The 20,402-nt window shown below is 44.9% G+C and overlaps 1 protein-coding gene across 1 annotated transcript; it reads right to left on the bottom strand.

Moving 5' to 3' along the window:
• Positions 1-753: 753 nt before the first annotated feature.
• spata5l1 (spermatogenesis associated 5-like 1) lies at positions 754-6,298 on the bottom strand. The gene is made up of 9 exons (XM_053499929.1): positions 6,180-6,298; positions 4,659-5,744; positions 4,377-4,562; positions 4,113-4,298; positions 3,797-4,006; positions 3,484-3,711; positions 3,232-3,366; positions 1,571-1,696; positions 754-1,438 (listed from the first exon to the last, which is right to left on the bottom strand). Exons 2-9 carry the CDS (start codon positions 5,730-5,732, stop codon positions 1,286-1,288), a joined length of 2,298 nt encoding a protein of 765 aa, XP_053355904.1. The 5' UTR covers positions 5,733-5,744; positions 6,180-6,298; the 3' UTR covers positions 754-1,285.
• Between the last annotated feature and the right edge of the window lie 14,104 nt (positions 6,299-20,402).

Genomic DNA, 20,402 nt, shown 5'->3' with positions numbered 1-20,402 from the left:
TGAACCTGATAGCCATTACGCGACAGAAACAAAGTTAACCTAAGCTAAGTATTTTATGAACCTTAAAGACGCAGGAACGTGCAGCCTCAGGAGAGACACCAGTGGAACTTTTAGGACTGGACATTTTCAGAGCCGTAACTTTTAGCTCTAAAACATGTTAACAGTGAAACTCTTTAAAGAACTTTCAGACATGCGTATTTTAAGCAGTGGAACATCCAGTGCCTTTTTAGCAGTAATAATATTTTTAAAACAAGCTTCTTAGCACTGTTAACTTTTATAACAAAAAATTCTATAAAAACTTTTATAAAAGGAACTTTTTTGCAGTCTAAATTTTAAACCCAAATTCTAAACATTTTACAAATGTAAACATTAAACAACATTTACAAGTAAATCTTTTCAGCACTGGAAATTTTACAATCAGAATCTTTTTTTTATTAACTTTCTATCACTCGAGGTTTTTTTCACTAGAATCTTCTTAGCACCAGAAATTTTTATAATTACAACCTTTAAAATGTGAACTTTCATAACTGGAATGTGTAACGAAGAGAATGAAATTAAACTTTTTCACATTTTTATCCTCAGAACATTTACAACTAAAATATTTTAGCACTTAAAAAAAAAGCAATTTTTAAAACCTCAATTTTTTTATGCTATGAAATCTGTCGGCCCAGGAGAAACGTGATCGAGGCAGAGCCGGAGGCAAGCTTTTAAAGAAACATTTAACCCAAAAACAAACAAACAAACAAACAAGTTAATAAATAACATTTTTAATCAATTTTTTTTATACGTAGCCTCATTCCCAGAGAATTTACAAAAATGTGAACAGATGAAATGAAGCACAGAGCTCGAGGTGATTAAACTGAGGGATGAACAGCCCGACTGTACGACCTTAACCGTTACAGCACTCCTGGCTAATCCCTGTGTATGCTAAGCCCCTCCCAGTAGGAGGAGTCAGGAGCGGCAGGGTTGACTTTTCGGTAGACGAGCATTTGTTCACGGAGGCTGATGAAATGTCGAGTGACTATAGGGTTAAAAAGGTCACGGCTGCAGCAGAAAGGCCACACAAAGGACGTATTTATAGATAGCGCGCACACACACACACACACACACACACACACACACAGTTTGACACTGACTCTTTTCATGTCAGTCATTCTGGACTCAAAGAAAAAACACCAACATTCAGTCAAATGTTTGAATCACACATCAGCTGTAACATATACTGCGTGCTTACTGCGGCGTGCTAACAGTTCCATGCTAACCGCGGCGTGCTAACAGTTCCATGCTAACTGCGGTAGTTGTGTTTGAAGAGCTGCTGGTACTGCAGGAGCTGCTGTGGGGTGACGGACGGCTGAAACCTCTGTAGGACCTTTTGAAAGTGTTTCTGCTGCACCGACGACACACTCATACCTTCTTCATGAAGAGCTAACAGAGCGGCCTGCACACACACACACACACACACACACACACACGTCACAGGGGAATCAGCAATACATTCTCCTTTAACTAGGCTGCATTAGTAGTAATAATAATAATAATAATAATAATAATAACAATAATAGACTGTAACCTCCTTGCAGAGGTTTTCCAGATCTGCTCCGGAGAACAGGTGTGTACGAGTTGCCAGATCCTCCAAACACACATCCGGGTCCAGCGGCATTTTCTCGGTGTGGAGCTGCAGGATGGCCAGACGAGCCTACACACACACACGCACACACACACATACGCACACACACACACACACACTTTATTTATGAGTGGGTGGAGTGTAATTAGGATGAAACAAAAAAAAGGATTTTGTTTATGGATGGAACTTGTACGTTACCTGTAGGTCAGGCGTTTGTGGGTGGGGCTAACTGTTACCTGTAGGTCAGGCGTTTGTGGGTGGGGCTAACTGTTACCTGTAGGTCAGGCGTTTGTGGGTGGGGCTAACTGTTACCTGTAGGTCAGGTGTTTGTGGGCGGGGCTAACTGTTACCTGTAGGTCAGGTGTTTGTGGGTGGGGCTAACTGTTACCTGTAGGTCAGGTGTTTGTGGGTGGGGCTAACTGTTACCTGTAGGTCAGGTGTTTGTGGGCGGGGCTAACTGTTACCTGTAGGTCAGGCGTTTGTGGGTGGGGCTAACTGTTACCTGTAGGTCAGGTGTTTGTGGGTGGGGCTAACTGTTACCTGTAGGTCAGGTGTTTGTGGGTGGGGCTAACTGTTACCTGTAGGTCAGGTGTTTGTGGGTGGGGCTAACTGTTACCTGTAGGTCAGGTGTTTGTGGGTGGGGCTAACTGTTACCTGTAGGTCAGGTGTTTGTGGGCGGGGCTAACTGTTACCTGTAGGTCAGGTGTTTGTGGGTGGCGCTAACTGTTACCTGTAGGTCAGGTGTTTGTGGGTGGGGCTAACTGGTACCTGTAGGTCAGGTGTTTGTGGGCGGGGCTAACTGTTACCTGTAGGTCAGGTGTTTGTGGGCGGGGCTAACTGTTACCTGTAGGTCAGGTGTTTGTGGGTGGGGCTAACTGTTACCTGTAGGTCAGGTGTTTGTGGGTGGGGCTAACTGTTACCTGTAGGTCAGGTGTTTGTGGGCGGGGCTAACAGTTACCTGTGGGTCAGGCGTTTGTGGGTGGGGCTAACTGTTACCTGTAGGTCAGGCGTTTGTGGGTGGGGCTAACTGTTACCTGTAGGTCAGGCGTTTGTGGGCGGGGCTAACAGTTACCTGTGGGTCAGGCGTTTGTGGGTGGGGCTAACTGTTACCTGTAGGTCAGGTGTTTGTGGGTGGGGCTAACTGTTACCTGTAGGTCAGGTGTTTGTGGGCGGGGCTAACTGTTACCTGTAGGTCAGGCGTTTGTGGGTGGGGCTAACTGTTACCTGTAGGTCAGGCGTTTGTGGGTGGGGCTAACAGTTACCTGTAGGTCAGGCGTTTGTGGGTGGGGCTAACTGTTACCTGTAGGTCAGGCGTTTGTGGGTGGGGCTAACTGTTACCTGTGGGTCAGGTGTTTGTGGGTGGCGCTAACAGTTACCTGTAGGTCAGGTGTTTGTGGGTGGCGCTAACAGTTAACTGTAGGTCAGGCGTTTGTGGGTGGGGCTAACTGTTACCTGTAGGTCAGGTGTTTGTGGGTGGGGCTAACTGTTACCTGTAGGTCAGGCGTTTGTGGGTGGGGCTAACTGTTACCTGTAGGTCAGGTGTTTGTGGGCGGGGCTAACTGTTACCTGTAGGTCATGTGTTTGTGGACGGGGCTAACTGTTACCTGTAGGTCAGGGGGTGGGACGTATACGATGTGGTCGAATCGGCCCGGGCGGAGCAGCGCGCTGTCCAACATGTCCGGCCTGTTAGTGGCTGCAACAATCATCACGTCCTGATTACACACTTCCTGTAGCTGCATCTGTATTACACACACACACACACACACTTATGAGAAAGTTCAGTTTCTAATCGTAGTTATTTATAATGTTCTATTGTTGTTGTTATTGTTGTTGTTATTGTTGTTGTTATTACTGACCCGGTGGTCTCTGCGTGTCCTCTCCTTGTCCTTCTCACTCTGTCCCGTCCCTCGTCTCTCAGCGGTTCTAAAGCCCACTCCGTCTAACTCGTTCAGCAGGACAGACAGCACCTGAGCCTGTACACTGCTGCCACGGCAACCGCCTCCGTCGTCACGGCAACCAACCAGGCTGTCAATCTCATCCAGAAACAGGATGGAAGGAGCGCAGGCCCGCGCCTGGCGGAACAGCTGGGGGACGCAGAGCAGCACAGGGGTCAAAGTTCAGCTCTCCCTTCCTGTCCGTGTGTGTGTGTGTGTGTGTGTGTGTGTGTACCTGAGCCAGTGCCCGCTCCGAGTCCCCTACATAGGGAGAGTAGAGCTCCGCCCCGCTCAGAGTGAGGAAGCTGCAGTGTGATGAAGAAGCCGCTGCTTTCACCAGCGTGGTCTTGGCGCAGCCCGGCGGCCCGAACAGTAACACACCCCGCGCGCGACACACACCCATACGCACAAACGCCTCGGGGAACTTCATCGGCCACTCCACACTCTACACACACACACACACACAGTGAGAATCAAAAGTCCAAAACAAGAACACGTATAGAAAAGTAAATTGTGTGTGTGTGTGTGTGTGTGTGTGTTTCTCTCCTCACCTGTCTGAGTTTGAGCTTTACTGCCTCCAGTCCTCCAATTCGCTCCCAGCTCACAGGTTTAAAGTCGGCCACGCCCACACTGCTCCTCAGGCAGGAGGGAGGAACCAATCGCAGCGCTTTCACAAAGTGCTCCATCCTCACTGCACGCTCCTCGCCTCCTGATTGGCCAGAACCACCGGCCCCGCCCTGAAAGAACATCACAGTCACAACTGTAGCTGAGGGCCACACAGTGTGTGTGTGTGTGTGTGTGTGTGTGTGCGTTACCTGTGTCGAGTGTAGTATGGCCTGCAGTGTTGCCTCTCTACTGAGCGCGCTCAGATCGGCCCCGACGTACCCGCTGGTCATCTCGGCGACGGAGCGCAGGTCCACACACGGGGAGAGCGGAACACTGTGACACACACACTGCAGAACCTGGTACCGCTGCTGCAGAGTGGGAACACCTATGACTATCTGTAACACACACACACACACACACACACACACACTTTAACTTTTTACACTCTGCGTCCTGCAGGAGACGTTCTCCGTTCCCCCTCGGTTCCGTACCTCTCTGTCGAAGCGTCCGGGTCTCCTGAGCGCCGGGTCGAGGGCATCCGGTCGGTTGGTGGCTCCGATGATGATGAACCCCTCGTCGCTGCCGATTCCGTCCATGAGGGTGAGGAGCTGAGCGACGAGTCGGTTCTCCGGGGTTCCGGTGCCGGAGCTGCGTTTCGGACACAGCGCGTCGATCTCGTCGATGAAGAGCACGCACGCTTCCTCTCGCGCCGCTTCCGAGGCTCGAGCGAACGCGGCACGCAGGTTCTCCTCACTCTCGCCGGGTCGCGACCCCACCACCACCGGCCCGCTCACCGTCACCAGCGCCGCGTCCGCGTCCTGCGCCACGGCGCGCACCAGCTGCGTCTTCCCCACACCCGGAGCTCCCACCAGCAACGTGCCCCGCCCTGTCGCCCCGCCCACACGCCGCGTGCTGACTGGATAGCGCAGCAGGAGCGTCATCATCTCCTTCAGCGAGGCTCGAACCTCCTCCAGTCCCCCCAAAGTCACAGCGGATCCCTCACTCGCCCGGCGCCGGTGCGCTTCCACCGTCCGCAACGACACCACCTCCAGGCGGGTCTCAGACGTCACGAGGCCCGCTTTATGAGAGCCCGAGTTCACGCTGTCCACCCGCAGGAAGTGCAGGGGCGTGCCCGCGTGTGAGACGTTCACCAGGTGCTTCTCGTGGACGTACAGGCCTGTGAGCAGCTCCAGAGCCAGCGAGCCGAGCGCCTGCGCAGACGTCCTGCGTTTAAACTCGCCGCTCTGCACCAGCGCAGTCACGCGCAGGCGCTTCACACGCGGACAGATCAGAGGTCTGAGATGCTCCGTCCCCACGCGGAGTCCGTGCAGCGCGTCCGCGCGGAGGTCCGCCGAGGAGCAGGAGGGGTCCAACTGCAGGTAGGCGTCGGCCAGATCGGGGCGTGGCCACGCCGTACAGAGACAGGAAGCCCCGCCCGGCAGTGACACCAACACGGGAGAGCCGAGACGCAGCCCGAGACCCTCCATCAGCGCCGCGCCGAGACGACACCGCTGCGTCCCCATGTCCGAGTGCTCGGCGGGGAGGAGGAGCAGGTCCCGCGCCATCGCTGTCTCTCACTGGAAAACACACACACACACACACACACACACACAGGTGTTATTAGTGATGTTTATTAGGATGTTTTTGGTATTTAGATGAACAGATTTGTTCAGGTTTGTTGACGGTGAAGTGACTGGTCTCTTTATCATCTCAGTTCCCCCTCAGGTTTTGTGTTCCCCTCTGGCTCCTCCCCTTTAGTTATGACGTCATAGTTAGTCCTGCTGGAGTCCCTGGTTTTACTCTACATCTGATCATTCTGATTCACACACATTCACACTCCACACACACACACACACACACACTTATATAAAGTCCCTTTGATCTTATGATTCTGATTCTTAATTAAAATAAAAACACAAAATAAAACTGAAAGTATGTTTAAAGTGATTAGCATTAGCACGTGCCCGTTAGCCGTAGCCCTGTAATACACACACTGTAATGATCTCTCTTACCGTCAGCACACTCCGCTTTATTAGATTTTATAATCTTTACATTCGGGTTTTATTTTATTTTAAATTCAATCCGTGCACGAGCTCTACACACTGGCTGTGGACGCGCAGCATGGGCACGAGCCCCGCCCTCTCGCTCTCTGATTGGCTGGAATTTTACGTTGACAGCAGGAAAACCAATAAGCACGTGTCTTTTACGCGCTACAGCCCAATCACAGAGCAGGGGGGCGGGACTAGAGATGATCGCGGTTTCCTTATCCGGCAAAGCGAGAGAGAGAGAGAGAGAGAGCGAGGGCAGGGTCGCCCTCTAGTGGCCCAGATGGTTCAGTGCGATTAAAATAATCACAATCTTCAACATGCTTTTATAATACTGTATATACACATGTGTACAGTATATATAAATATATATAAATAAAATTGAATGAATTTAAATTAAACATCCAACCAAGCATACCCTCATCATAAATTTAATTGATGAGTTTTAAATTAGTTTATATATATATATATATATAGATAGATAGAGAGAGAGAGTTTTTTTTAAAATATACCTTTGTTGAAAAAAGTTAAGGAATTTTAAAGTACATTTTAAATATAAAATGTAAAAATATGACATATAAAATATAATTTATAAAAAATATTTTTTTTATATATTTTAGGAATTTGAATTTGATTTGTGTGAGCATGAATTTGAAGATGACTTCAATAACGTGTGATTCCCATCTGTACCACCAGAGGGCGGTGTGACTCCATCCTACATGAGACCCACAGCCTCGGCGCCCTCTGACGTCACTCACACAGTCTCAGACACAGCTGATGATGTAATTCAGTCTGACACGCGGATGTCTAGAGTCATGAGCAGTCAGGTGAGGGGTGGGGCCAAAAAGGAGGCGGGGCTTATACACCTGAAGTGATTTCAGATTTTAAAAGGTTGGTTTATCTGTGTGTGTATATGGTGTGTGTGTGCGTGTGTGTGTGTGTGTGTGCGTGCGTGCGTGTGTGTGTGTGTGTCCATTAGCAGAGGAATGTGAGGTGTAAACTCTAGACTGAGTGGTGCATTAACACTGTGACCTTAATGAGTCTTCAAAAGTCTGAGCTTTTTATAGAGTGCTGTATAAACACACACACACACACACACACACACACACAGCTCTGATTCTGGTGTCTGGAAATATGAGTGTTTATTGGTTTATTACTCATATAATTGTAGTTTGTTAAAGTTTATGTGTTTGTGTGTGTTGTTGTTGTTGTTGTTGTTGTTGTGTTAATGGGGTTGTAATAAAGACAGAGTTGCTACTTGGCGCCTGGTTGCGGTTGCCATGGCGACGGGGCTCTGCTCTGTCTCTGCTCTTCGTTCTCAGGACCGATGCTGATGTGTCATTTCTGGAATGTCGGTGAAGTTGCCCTTCCAGATTCCCGAGGTCAGGATCCACAGCGCTCCTGTCACCACTGAGACCTCTGAGATCTTACACGCTCCTCAGGTTCCTCAGACGGTTCCCGCTACAGATCTGGGTTCTGGAACTTTTTTCTCCTGGCGTCACTGATTAGACCTGAAACTCAGGCTGACCTTACATATCTCACTAAAATACACACACACACACACACACACACACGCTCTGGCAGAGCCTCGGGTTCTCAGCAGGGTTCTGAGGTTCTGCATCACCAAGAAACACTAGAGAGTGTAATAAACACAAAACAGCTCCAGATCTCACGCCAGATCATTAGTGAGAGCACGAGCATCATTTACACACACACACACACACACACACACACACACACACACAATCCAGTTCAGTTTTATATGTATAGTGCTTTGGACATTGTCACGCAGCAGCTTCACAGGAACAAACACCTTTAAAAAAAAAAATTAACCCCAAAGAGGAGCTGGAGGTCACGAACCCTGAGAGGAACCGGACTCTAAATGGAACCCATCCTCATCTGGGTGACACCACGGAGTGTGACTGTACATCCATCCCAAGTTTTAACTCATGAACTGTTCAGGAACAGTTTGTAGTCCAAAGTCATCTTCATGGGTTCTACATGCAACCACTCCTATGTATCTACACTCAGACCACATTAGACCATCCTCATCCTTATCCTCAGCAGCACTGAGTGTCTCCATGTGATGAAGAGCTCTGAGCAGAAGAAGAGCATGAGGATGGATCAGTGGTCAGGACCGCTGCTTTCTCAGGAGATTGCAGCCTGAAGCACTCTAGAACATTAAAGCAAGATCATCTTCCTCTGAGATACGACTGTAGAGCTCCGTCACTATCACTAGGCTGTACAGCTGACCAGAGACAGTGCAGCCCCACCTTATTCCCCCTGGGACCCACCTTCACCATGCACGCAGCTCCAGCATATAAAAGTTCTAGCAAGTCTCTCAATACCAAAGGCTCTCATCACCCCGAGCTCGTATCTATGGTCCGCTCTGACTAACACCATCAGACCGTTTACAGATATCTAACTCACCGCCGTCAGGGCCGTCCACACCTCATGTGTCCGGAGTGCAGAATGTATGGTCTTCATTTAGTACTCGACAGAGACGGTGCTGTTCCAGGGGGACAGGTCCTCAGAGAAGAGGACAATAAGAGAAAGAAGTGACAATAATATTAATTGAGGGCCATACTTGGCTAAGCTTGAGATTGTATACACACATACATACACACACACAGTAGCTGATATATAAAAGTGTGTCCTATGTTCTCCTTTAGTTGTCTTCTGGTTTTATTCACACACGCAGATCATTTCAGTCTCGTACACTTGACAATGTTGCCTTGTTCACTTCCCCTCACACCGCCGTCACTTCGCTGTGATACACAGGAGAACGTTTATACGCCTGACCGTCTGGGACATAAAAGAAGCGTTTCTCTGTGAGAATGAGTTGCACTAGCGAGTAAAATTAATAAAAAAACCAAAATATTTAAATAGAGAAATATGAACCTGAAATAAAAGAAAGTTATATAAACAGAGAAAACCTTAAGCTAAAAATGTAGAATACGTACAGGGTCGCTAATGAAACGGGACTGAAATAGAAGTTTGGGGCTTCGAACCGGCCTTGGTGTGGGGTTAAATCCAGCGTCCATGTGAGGAGGTGCAGTGCGGTCTGAGCTGTGTACAGGGCGGAGTGATGATCCAGTCCCTCTGCCATCAGGAGACACGGACAGGATGATCTGTCTGTTCTATTATATTATATTACAGTCTGTTCATCTCAGGAGTTTTGGCAGTTTAAACGATCAGTGGCGCGTCGACAGAACATCTTTATTTCTCTTTCCCTCGTCTCTCCACTGACTCAGATCTCCGGTGTTCCCATTAAAGCACAAAGTGCCCAGAAAAAAAAAACGTCATCCTGCAGTGGTGTTGTGTGAAAATGCTAGAAGGAAGGTTTGCTAGACAGATGTGATAAAACGCCTGGACAGAGACTCGCTGATGGAGAGATAAACCGAGTGGAAAGACAGATCCGTCTGAGCTGCTACTGAACTGCTCTGATACGTAAATGCGATCCAGCCGCGCTGCACCGAGTCGCGAGAGATCCAAGTGTCTGTCTGGGCGAGGTCTACTCTCCACATGTCTGAGAGATTACACTCTGCTAAAGGTTTTGAGAGACGGCCGTGAGTGTGTGTATGTGTATGTGTGTGTGTGAGTGTGTGTGGCTGTACTGCTTTAGTGCTTGGATTAGTTAGTATCTGGTGCATGAACATTTATAAAAGAAAATGCTTTAAATTTCAGCTTGATATATGAATAAACGTCCCTGTGTGTCTCATATCCATGTGGGACTTCAACCCCAGGAGCTCTGGAGAGGCTGAAGAGGCTGAAGAGGCTCGAGTCTGACCGTGTGAAGAGCGCAAACTACTTGTTGTCTGATCTTTTCTCTTCTGATCTGAGACGTTTCTGATCAGATGTTTTGCAGCGTGACTTCAGTCTGAACCGTCAGAATTCATGTGAGGCCAAGACGACACGCCCCATCACAGCGTCGCACCAGGAAAGATGGAGGACGGCGGTGAAGGAGCATTTCAGCAGCAGCACTGTGAGTGCGGTGTGAGTGCTGCCAAGACACACTGGAATGAGGCTCCGCCCATTTATTCTACCGGTATAAAGAAATAATATTCACACAATCCGGTTGAAATTTCCGTACATTTCTATGACCACGTGTCGAATTTAAAACCAGTCGAGTCGCTAGCCGAGTAAAGCTTAGGCCCTGAAGAAAAACCAAAAAAAACCCCCCAAAATAAAACAGATGATAAAACGTCCAAGCGTATGGATTAATTCAGCATCACATTCAGCCTTAGAAGTTGGCGGGAGGATTTCAGCAGCACAACTGCGTTGGTATTTAACACAAACTAACAACCACACGGTGTCAGAACATGTTTCAGTTTTATTGGGAATGGATAAAAGGGTTGACTAAAGATGGCAGGTACAGAAATCGCCGGATAACGTGCCTATTGTACGGTGAGCTGGAACACATCACTCGCCACCACGACACCGCGCCACGTGTCGAGATTAGAGCGCGATCTGTTCAGGCGAATATCAGACACAGAACCAATGATAAAACCAGACCTGGGTGACTCCAGTGCAGAGGTGTTCCAGCGCGACCAAGAGTGCGGCGTTCCTGCCAGCACACGGTCCGCGCGGCCTCGGCGCTAATGTCGCGGTAAGTTTCTCCAGGAACGACGATGGAGTCTGTTTAAGTTCCCAGAGAACTAAGTACTGTGTGTAAACGTTTCATGGTGAGATTCATGGTTCAGTGCACTTACAGTATGGTGTGTGTGTGTGTGTGTTACCCATAATTCCATGCAGGTCTGAGATAAGCTTTAATTCAGCAGACGCACAAAACACATCATCTGCTTTCTTCTCAGAGTAAAAGACACAAATCGACCTGTTTCATATGTTTATAGAAAATTGTTATAAAACTTCTCACATATATTCAGGAACTGGTAAAGAACAATATTTGACGGATTTCTCTTATTATTATTATTAATAATAATAATAATAATAATAATGTAAAGACTGTGAGTGCAGACAGGAGTAATGAGTTGTAATGAAGTGCCCCGGGTCCTCGGGGTATGTGAGGGGGGGGTCACCCCACTTGAACCAGAGCAGGAAGGTCAGAGGGACGACTCCAGGGCCGGATGGAGTTTCACCGGATCTGATCAGGAAAACCACACGACTTTACAACGCTTATGACTTCATGATGTTATAAAGGCGTGTCGCGATTCCCAGAGAGAGAGAGACGGACGCTAACATCAGGCCTTGATTTGTGAGGCTCTGATGACACGCAGATAATAATGGTGCATAGAGAGGCCTCTCAGTGCTATACACACACACACACACGCACACACACACAGCTCCCTCCGCTTAGAGCCCAAACACATGCGAGACCAAGCAAATTGCCGCTTAGCATGCGAGCCGTGAGCAGATGTGGAGAGTAATTAGAGTTGTGTACAGTATAAAGAGGCAGAGCCCCCCCCCCCCCCCCACGACCCCCCACCCCCAACCCACCCACACACACACACACACACACATAAGCCCCTGGCCCTGTGTGGCTCTGATTAAAGCCCAGCCAGGTGGTCACACACCATTAACACACTCCTCACCTTTTCTCTTTACTTATAACACTTTAAATAATTGGAATAAATTCAAACCCACAAACGACACGAACCCCGAGTCCCCCGGTCTGTTTCCCATCACTGCAGCTGAGAAAGGGGAGGGGTTTCTGTAGAGGGGTGGAGTCTTCTGATGGACTGAACCTCGTTATAATCCATCACAAACCTGAGCTGTACTGGTATATTTTTATATTATCCTGATTTTATACTAAGATTTACTGACATCAAGCGTGAACTTCTTCTCTTCAACACGTCTGTCTGTCTCCTTGTCCTTCTTTCTGCCTTAGACACTCAGATTTGACATAAACTTCTTAGCTGATAAATTCCATAAGAGCAGATGTGTTAAAAATCCTTCCTTAACTTTTATCTGTAATAACGACATAGCTAAGGAAAACAAGAAAACAATAAACTTAAATATCGTCCAGAATTAATTACAAAAAGGATAAGCTCTTAAAGAGACTTGTATGTTAAATAAATCTATTAGAAAACTATCAGAATAAATCATGTTTATTAACATAAAGGAAAAAAAAGGTAAATAATCCTAACTACTCACATTCTTCATGCTAAAAATCCCATTAAAAAATATTACACACAGACCTGAAAACATCTGGAATAGCTGTGTGTAATTAATCAAAATCAAATAAACTGGAGCATTTTTATTAATTATCATTTATAGTTAACTAGCTGTGCCCACAACTTCGTTTGCGTGGAACTTAATTGCACACTTATAAGTGTGTATTCAAAAACTGTACAGCGTCATCTGTTGGATTTTGAGATAATTAATGATTTTTCCAAAGTCTATTTTTTATCATATAAGGGCGTTTTCCATTTAAATTTTAAAGTAGCATATCTTCTCTTCCTGTGGGCCGGTTGCAATGAAACAAATATTTGCAGATGCCAACTTTACAGTTTTATTATATATACACTACCGTTCAAAAGTTTGGGGTCACTTGCAAATTTCTTTGTTTTTGTTTAGTGATTTATTTTCTACATTCTACAACAATACTGGGGATTTCAAAACTATAAAATAACACATATGGAATTAGGTAATTACGTAACAACAACAAAAACAACAGTTAGTTGTTATTTTAAGACACAGAGGTCGGCCTTTCTGTAATAGTTCTTGCAAGAACAGTATTGTCAAGTGCATTTGCAAAATCCGTCCAGCACCATAATGAAACTGTCTCTCATGAAGGCCGTCCCAGGAGGGCGAGACCAAAACCTACCTCTGCCTCAGACGAGAAGTTCATTTAGAGTTATCAGCCTGAAAAATGACCAATTAACAGCACCTCAGATTAGAGGCGTTATGAAGTCTTTACAGAGCAGAAGTAGCAGAAACATCTCACCATTAACTGTTCAAAGGAGATTAATGTATTTTTTGGGTCACCCCAAACTTTAGAACGGTAGTGTATATATGATAAGATATTTACAATGGATTAAAAAAAAAAAATCTAAATTAACATGGAAAACATTATTTTTGAAATAAGAGTTTTTATAATTTCTTTTTTTTAAATCATATTTTGCTTTATATTTTGTTTCCCTGTTTTATGTTATATTTTCTGTTGTTTTTTTTATTATAGTCAGGTGAAAAAGGAATAATAATGTCCTTATTGACCTTAAAGAAAAGTTTTTCATGTATTTTATCTTTTTTTTTGACATCTATGTATTGTCTCTGAATACACACCAATCAGCCATAACATCATCACAACACTGGTATTGTTTATACTTCAGTAATCAGGTGACAGGACAACGGGCACCTGAGGCTCACCACAGCACCCTGAGGAGCCCAAGCTGCCCCGGTGGCACAAGGGGAACCCAAAACTACGGTTGTTTTTATGTCATCGCTGATCATTTTATATTTCAACATGATATCTGTAAGAGGCATAAAATTGCAGGACTAAGAAAAGACAATATAAAGTGTTTGAAAAGAACATTTCAGCTTGAACAATGTTGTGTGAGAGTTTAATGTGTGTAACGATTTCCTGAGCGTCCAAACAGGAAGTTAAATCGGATCGTTACTGTCAGCCGACCTCACAGACGTAATGAATAAAACCGCGAGACAGAAGCGTGAGACAGGCGCAGAATTTGTGAGAAATCCCGGTGTTCCTGGCGTGCTCAGACTACTGGAGCCGAGTGCATTACGATTAGTCACCACATAATCAGATGCCTCATTACTAAAGCAGAGTGTGTTTAGTTTGCTTGCTGTATTTGGATGGATTTGTAAACATGCTCTGGTTTTGGATAAGGAAGCTGTAAAGCATGGGTTCACTGCCAGATTATTAACCAGAGAGAGTCTGTGCCGGACGAGAGCCAGGCCTCCAGATGCAGAGCGCAAGAGAAAGAATCTGCCTTCTGAGTTAATAATTAAAAAATGTCTCAGCTGTGATATTGAGCCAATTTATCCCAGCATGGGCGAACCTGCTGCATATATGACAAACATAATACAGACAGGAAGACTGAGAAAATCCAAACTACATTTGTGAAGAAGTAAAAAAATGCATTCCGTAAAATTCCTGAAGAAGCACCAGTGGGATCTGCTCCTGGAGCCATGCCTGTGAGGAGCGTTTACATGTGAGCAACTGCCCCAACGTGGGGAAACAACATGGTGATTATTCAACAGGTCCATAACGGGATTGGTGCATGAGCTGGGAAAGGGTGGAGGAAAGAAGGTAATCTCTGTCCTTTTTGGCTCTTTCCTTTTTATTCTTGGAACCAAACTCCTTGAGAATAGGAGGTGGTGACTAAATGAGAACACTCAGGCACATGGCGGGTGGCCAGTGTTTGTCTCTGTGGATGAAAAGCAGTTGGATTTAGAAAAATGGATTGCTACAGTTTTGAACTGCAGTTCGAAATATTTTTTATTCCTGAAAAACGTGTGTGAGGTCCTGAAGATGAGCCAGTAGTTATGATTAGAAAACCTGGAATGGCGTAACAGGGAGGAACAAGTTGCCTGATGTGAACCTAAGTGGTGGAATGGATCCGGAGTTCTCTCAGGGTTACCCTGGACAAAGCTGCTCAGCTGGTTCACCAGAGCATCATGGACTATTAGTGAATAATCACTTCTAAGCTCAGTTGGTTTTGGCACTTGGGTAAAAATAGGTGCTGAGATGTTACCTGATCCCTATCTGGTTGTTGGTTGGATCAGATAACTCAAATGTGCTTTGGAGGTCTCCTGGATACAGCTAGCAAGGAATTCTCTCAAGCTGATGATAGGAACAGGAGATTAAGTTAAAAGAGAGATTTGTTTAATCTGGCAGTGAATAAGGCTGTTAGAGATTCTGGATTTAGCAGATACCTATACATCATTGCAGGATCGTTCATGGAAAATGACTTTTGAGTAGAAAGCTTAAGAAGGAACAGTAGAATAGATGTAAACCATAACTGTGTGCACCAAGGGCAGATATATGCTAATCCTGCCCTGGCATTCGGTCAGTTAGTTTAAGCTTTGACAATTCCCGATGTACAGTAAGTGGTATGACAGACGACTTTGAAAGAGTTGTTATTGAGGTAGTCAAGTCAAGTAGATATGTATGGTCATCATTACCATATACAGTGTCCAGTTCTCGTACACAGTGAGACGAAATAAGGGGACTTCTGGACCTAAGAAGCAAAACACTTTTATGACTTACAGAGTGCTGACAGGACAGAACACAAATGCAACAGGGTTCAGGAAAAGGCAAAAAAAACATGTGGAAGGTTTTGCCTTTGCACGACACCAGGCATTCCACCTCCTAACGGAGTAATTACCTCACTCATCACCTGGGTTTCGTAGGTGGGACAGATGGGATGTAAGCGGTCAGACATGCTTGGCTCCAAGCGGGCAATGAGATTGCAGGTAGGATTTTCCATGGCATGGCACTTGGGTTTAAAATGCTTTGGAATCTAGGCACTGCTATAGCATGTGAACAGTGGTGCTAACGTGGCACCCATAAGAACTTTTAGTATGGTAAACTATAATACATACCATAATATACTATAGAGTTACTGTGGTATGTATTATAGTTTACCATTACCATGGCAGGGGGTGACAGGGCTTCACCACACAAGAACCAGGGTAGAGACTGTGGCACTTCAGTGAGTACTGTAGTAGTGCTTCTGTGTATGTCACAATACTTTGTTGAATACCATAGAATACACAGAGGTTCACATACACAAGTTCAGCAGCGGGAGGCCTGGAGCTTAGTGGACTCAGTAAGGTTCAACCAGTCCATTGCAGGGCACAAGGATGCACACAGTCACACACCCATGCACACACTACAAGCAATTTGGAAATACCAGTTAGCATAATCTACATGTCTATAGATTGTGGGAGGAAACCATAATACCTGGAGGAAACCCACCAAGCACAGGAAGGACATGGAAACTCCACACACAGACACGAGGGAATTGAACCCTCAACCCCACATCACCATGCCATCTACTCTCAATAACTGAGTAACTGAGTAACAGTGTTGGGGGACTTAACTTAACTAATTAGTAACTAATTACATTACAAAATTACTGTCTTTATAAAGTAATCAGTTACATTACAGCGTTACTTTCTGATAAAAGTAACTATACTCCTTTGTGATTCCTCATGCATGTTGTTTTAGTCAAGACCTTTATAATTATTCTACCATCATCACTCAGTGAAGTTTGGCCCATAATCTGTTAAATACCCCTATCTCACCTACGCGGTTTCGCGCGGTGGCCGTAAGTACGGTTCACCATGATTCACTGCGAGTTTTGGCGCTGTGATTAGGTTTCCTTCTTTCCGCGCGTCAGTCCTTACATAGTCAAACTGTATAGGTGAGACAGGGGTATAACAGCAGAAATACGTGTTATCAGGGGCGGGGCTTGTAGAAGGACTTTCAAACACCCACACTAATAGATTGGGAATAACTGTTGTCTGGCTCATGGATTACATAAATTGTCTGAATAACAGATTACTTAAAAAAAAAAAAAAAAACTTGAGTATTTTAATGTCAGACCTAACGCGTTAGATTACTCATTACATAAAAAAAGTAATCCGAGTACTCAAACCCCAACACTGCCTAGTAACTGTTTAATTCCCTGCAACTGCAACAATGAGTTTTCACTTCAAATATTGACTGTTTATTTTATTGCTCTTTCTTACTCTTTGTGAAAGTTTCTTTAATGCAGAAATGTTTTCAAAATCATCTTTTGCTCCTGCCATATTTTGTATGTGCCCAAGACTTTTGCACAGTACTATATGAATATGAGTTCTTCTGGTAACTTTGTCACAGTCACTCCTTTTTTAGGTATTTGTTTCCATTTAAAAACTGGTCTGGCTTGTACTTTATATACATATAATTTTTTACAGCCATATTTATTTTTTTATTTTTAAATTATATATGGAAACACTGAATGATTTTGCACATAATTATGCAGACATGATAAACATATATAACAAAATTGGTACAGCATATAATATGGTGCCTAAGACTTTGGCACAGTACTGTGTGTGTATATATATATATATATATATATACAGTGGTGTGAAAAACTATTTGCCCCCTTCTTGATTTCTTATTCTTTTGCATGTTTGTCACACAAAATGTTTCTGATCATCAAACACATTTAACTATTAGTCAAAGATAACACAAGTAAACACAAAATGCAGTTTTTAAATGATGGTTTTTATTATTTAGGGAGAAAAAAAATCCAAACCTACATGGCCCTGTGTGAAAAAGTAATTGCCCCCTGAACCTAATAACTGGTTGGGCCACCCTTAGCAGCAATAACTGCAATCAAGCGTTTGCGATAACTTGCAACAAGTCTTTTACAGCGCTCTGGAGGAATTTTGGCCCACTCATCTTTGCAGAATTGTTGTAATTCAGCTTTATTTGAGGGTTTTCTAGCATGAACCGCCTTTTTAAGGTCATGCCACAACATCTCAATAGGATTCAGGTCAGGACTTTGACTAGGCCACTCCAAAGTCTTCATTTTGTTTTTCTTCAGCCATTCAGAGGTGGATTTGCTGGTGTGTTTTGGGTCATTGTCCTGCTGCAGCACCCAAGATCGCTTTAGCTTGAGTTGACGAACAGATGACCAGACATTCTCCTTTAGGATTTTTTGGTAGACAGTAGAATTCATGGTTTCATCTATCACAGCAAGCCTTCCAGGTCCTGAAGCAGCAAAACAACCCCAGACCATCACACTACCACCACCATATTTTACTGTTGGTATGATGTTCTTTTTCTGAAATGCTGTGTTACTTTTACGCCAGATGTAATGGGACACGCGCCTTCCAAAAAGTTTAACCTTTGGTTCGTCGGTCCACAAGGTATTTTCCCAAAAGTCTTGGCAATCATTGAGATGTTTTTTAGCAAAATTGAGACGAGCCTTAATGTTCTTTTTGCTTAAAAGTGGTTTGCGCCTTGGAAATCTGCCATGCAGGCCATTTCTGCCCAGTCTCTTTCTATGGTCGTGAACACTGACCTTAATTGAGGCAAGTGAGGCCTGCAGTTCTTTAGATGTTGTCCTGGGGTCTTTTGTGGCCTCTCGGATGAGTTGTCTCTGCGCTCTTGGGGTAATTTTGGTCGGCCGGCCACTCCTGGGAAGGTTCACCACTGTTCCATGTTTTTGCCATTTGTGGATAATGGCTCTCACTGTGGTTCACTGTGGCTCTCACAGTGGCTTTAGAAATGGCTTTATAAACTTTACCAGACTGATAGATCTCAATTACTTTTGTTCTCATTTGTTCCTGAATTTCTTTGGATCATGGCATGATGTCTAGCTTTTGAGGTGCTTTTGGTCTACTTCTCTGTGTCAGGTAGCTCCTATTTAAGTGATTTCTTGATTGAAACAGGTGTGGCAGTAATCAGGCCTGTTATGAAGAGTGATCAGATGAATTACATAGTCCTTCTTTGCCATGAAAATTAACTTAATTCCTCAGGTGAGAATGTTGATGAGCATGAGAATGTTGAAGGCTGGAGATCATTATGTCAGGCCGATTGGGTTAGAATGGCAGACTTGACATTTTAAAAGGTCGGTGATACTTGTTCTTCCATTGTTAACCATGGTGGCCTGCAAAGAAACGCGTGCAGCCATCATGGTGTTGCATAAAAATGGCTTCACAGGCAAGGATATAGTGGCTTCTAAGATTGCACCCAAATCAACAATTTATGGGATCATCAAGAACTTCAAGGAAAGAGGTTCAATCCTTGTTAAGAAGGGCTCAGGGCATCCAAGAATATCCAGCAAGCGCCAGGATCGTCTCCTAATTGGGATTCAGCTGCGGGATCGGAGTGCCACCAGTGCAGAGCTTGCTCAGGAATGGCAGCAGGCAGGTGTGAGCGCATCTGCACGCACAGTGAGGCCAAGACTTTTGGAAGATGGCCTGTTGTCAAGAAGGGCAGCAAAAAAGCCACTTCTGTCCAAAAAAAAAAATTAGGGACAGATTGATCTTCTGCAGAAAGTATGGTGAATGGACTGCTGAGGAATGGGGAAAAGTCATATTCTCCGATGAAGCTTCTTTCCAATTGTTTGGGGCATCTGGAAAAAGGCTTGTCCGGAGAAGAAAAGGTGAGCGCTATCATCAGTCCTGTGTCATGCCAACAGTAAAGCATCCTGAGACCATTCATGTGTGGGGTTGCTTTTCATCCAAAGAAGGGGGCTCACTCACAATTTTGCCCAAAAACACAGCCATGAATAAAAAATGGTACCAAAACCCCCTCCAACAGCAACTTCTTCCAACAATCCAACAACAGTTTGGTGAAAAACAATGCATTTTCCAGCACGATGGAGCACCGTGCCATAAGGCAAAAGTGATAACTAAGTGGCTCTGGGACCAAAACGTTAAAATTTTGGGTCCATGGCCTGGGAACTCCCCAGATCTTAATCCCATTGAGAACTTGTGGTCAATCCTCAAGAGGCGGGTGGACAAACGAAAACCCACTAATTCTGATAAACTCCAAGAAGTGATTATGAAAGAATGGGTTGCTATCAGTCAGGATTTGGCCCAGAAGTTAATTGAGAGCCCAGTCGAATTGCAGAGGTCCTGAAAAAGAAGGGCCAACACTGCAAATACTGACTCTTTGCATAAATGTCATGTAATTGTCGATAAAAGCCTTTGAAACATATGAAGTCCTTGTTCAATTTCTTATTAATGCAATTATCTAATCAACCAATCACATGGCAGTTGCTTCAATGCATTTAGGGGTGTGGTCCTGGTCAAGACAATCTCCTGAACTCCAAACTGAATGTCAGAATGGGAAAGAAAGGTGATTTAATCAATTTTGAGCGTGGCATGGTTGTTGGTGCCAGACGGGCCGGTCTGAGTATTTCACAATCTGCTCAGTTACTGGGATTTTTACACACAACCATTTCTAGGGTTTACAAAGAATGGTGTGAAAAGGGAAAAACATCCAGTACGCGGCAGTCCTGTGGGCAAAAATGCCCTGTTGATGCTAGAGGTTAGAGGAGAATGGGCCGACTGATTCAAGTTGATAGAAGAGCAACTTTGACTGAAATAACCACTCGTTACAACCGAGGTATGCAGCAAAGCATTTGTGAAGCCACAACAAATTCAAATTCAAATTTTATTTGTCACATACACAGTCTTAGACAGTAGGATATGCAGTGAAATGCTTGTACGACCGCCAGTGACCTTAAAAAAAAAAAAAAA

This window comes from Clarias gariepinus, chromosome 7 (genome assembly GCF_024256425.1).
Source record: "Clarias gariepinus isolate MV-2021 ecotype Netherlands chromosome 7, CGAR_prim_01v2, whole genome shotgun sequence".
Lineage (NCBI taxonomy): Eukaryota > Metazoa > Chordata > Actinopteri > Siluriformes > Clariidae > Clarias > Clarias gariepinus.
This window is presented reverse-complemented; position numbering and strand designations above follow the sequence as displayed.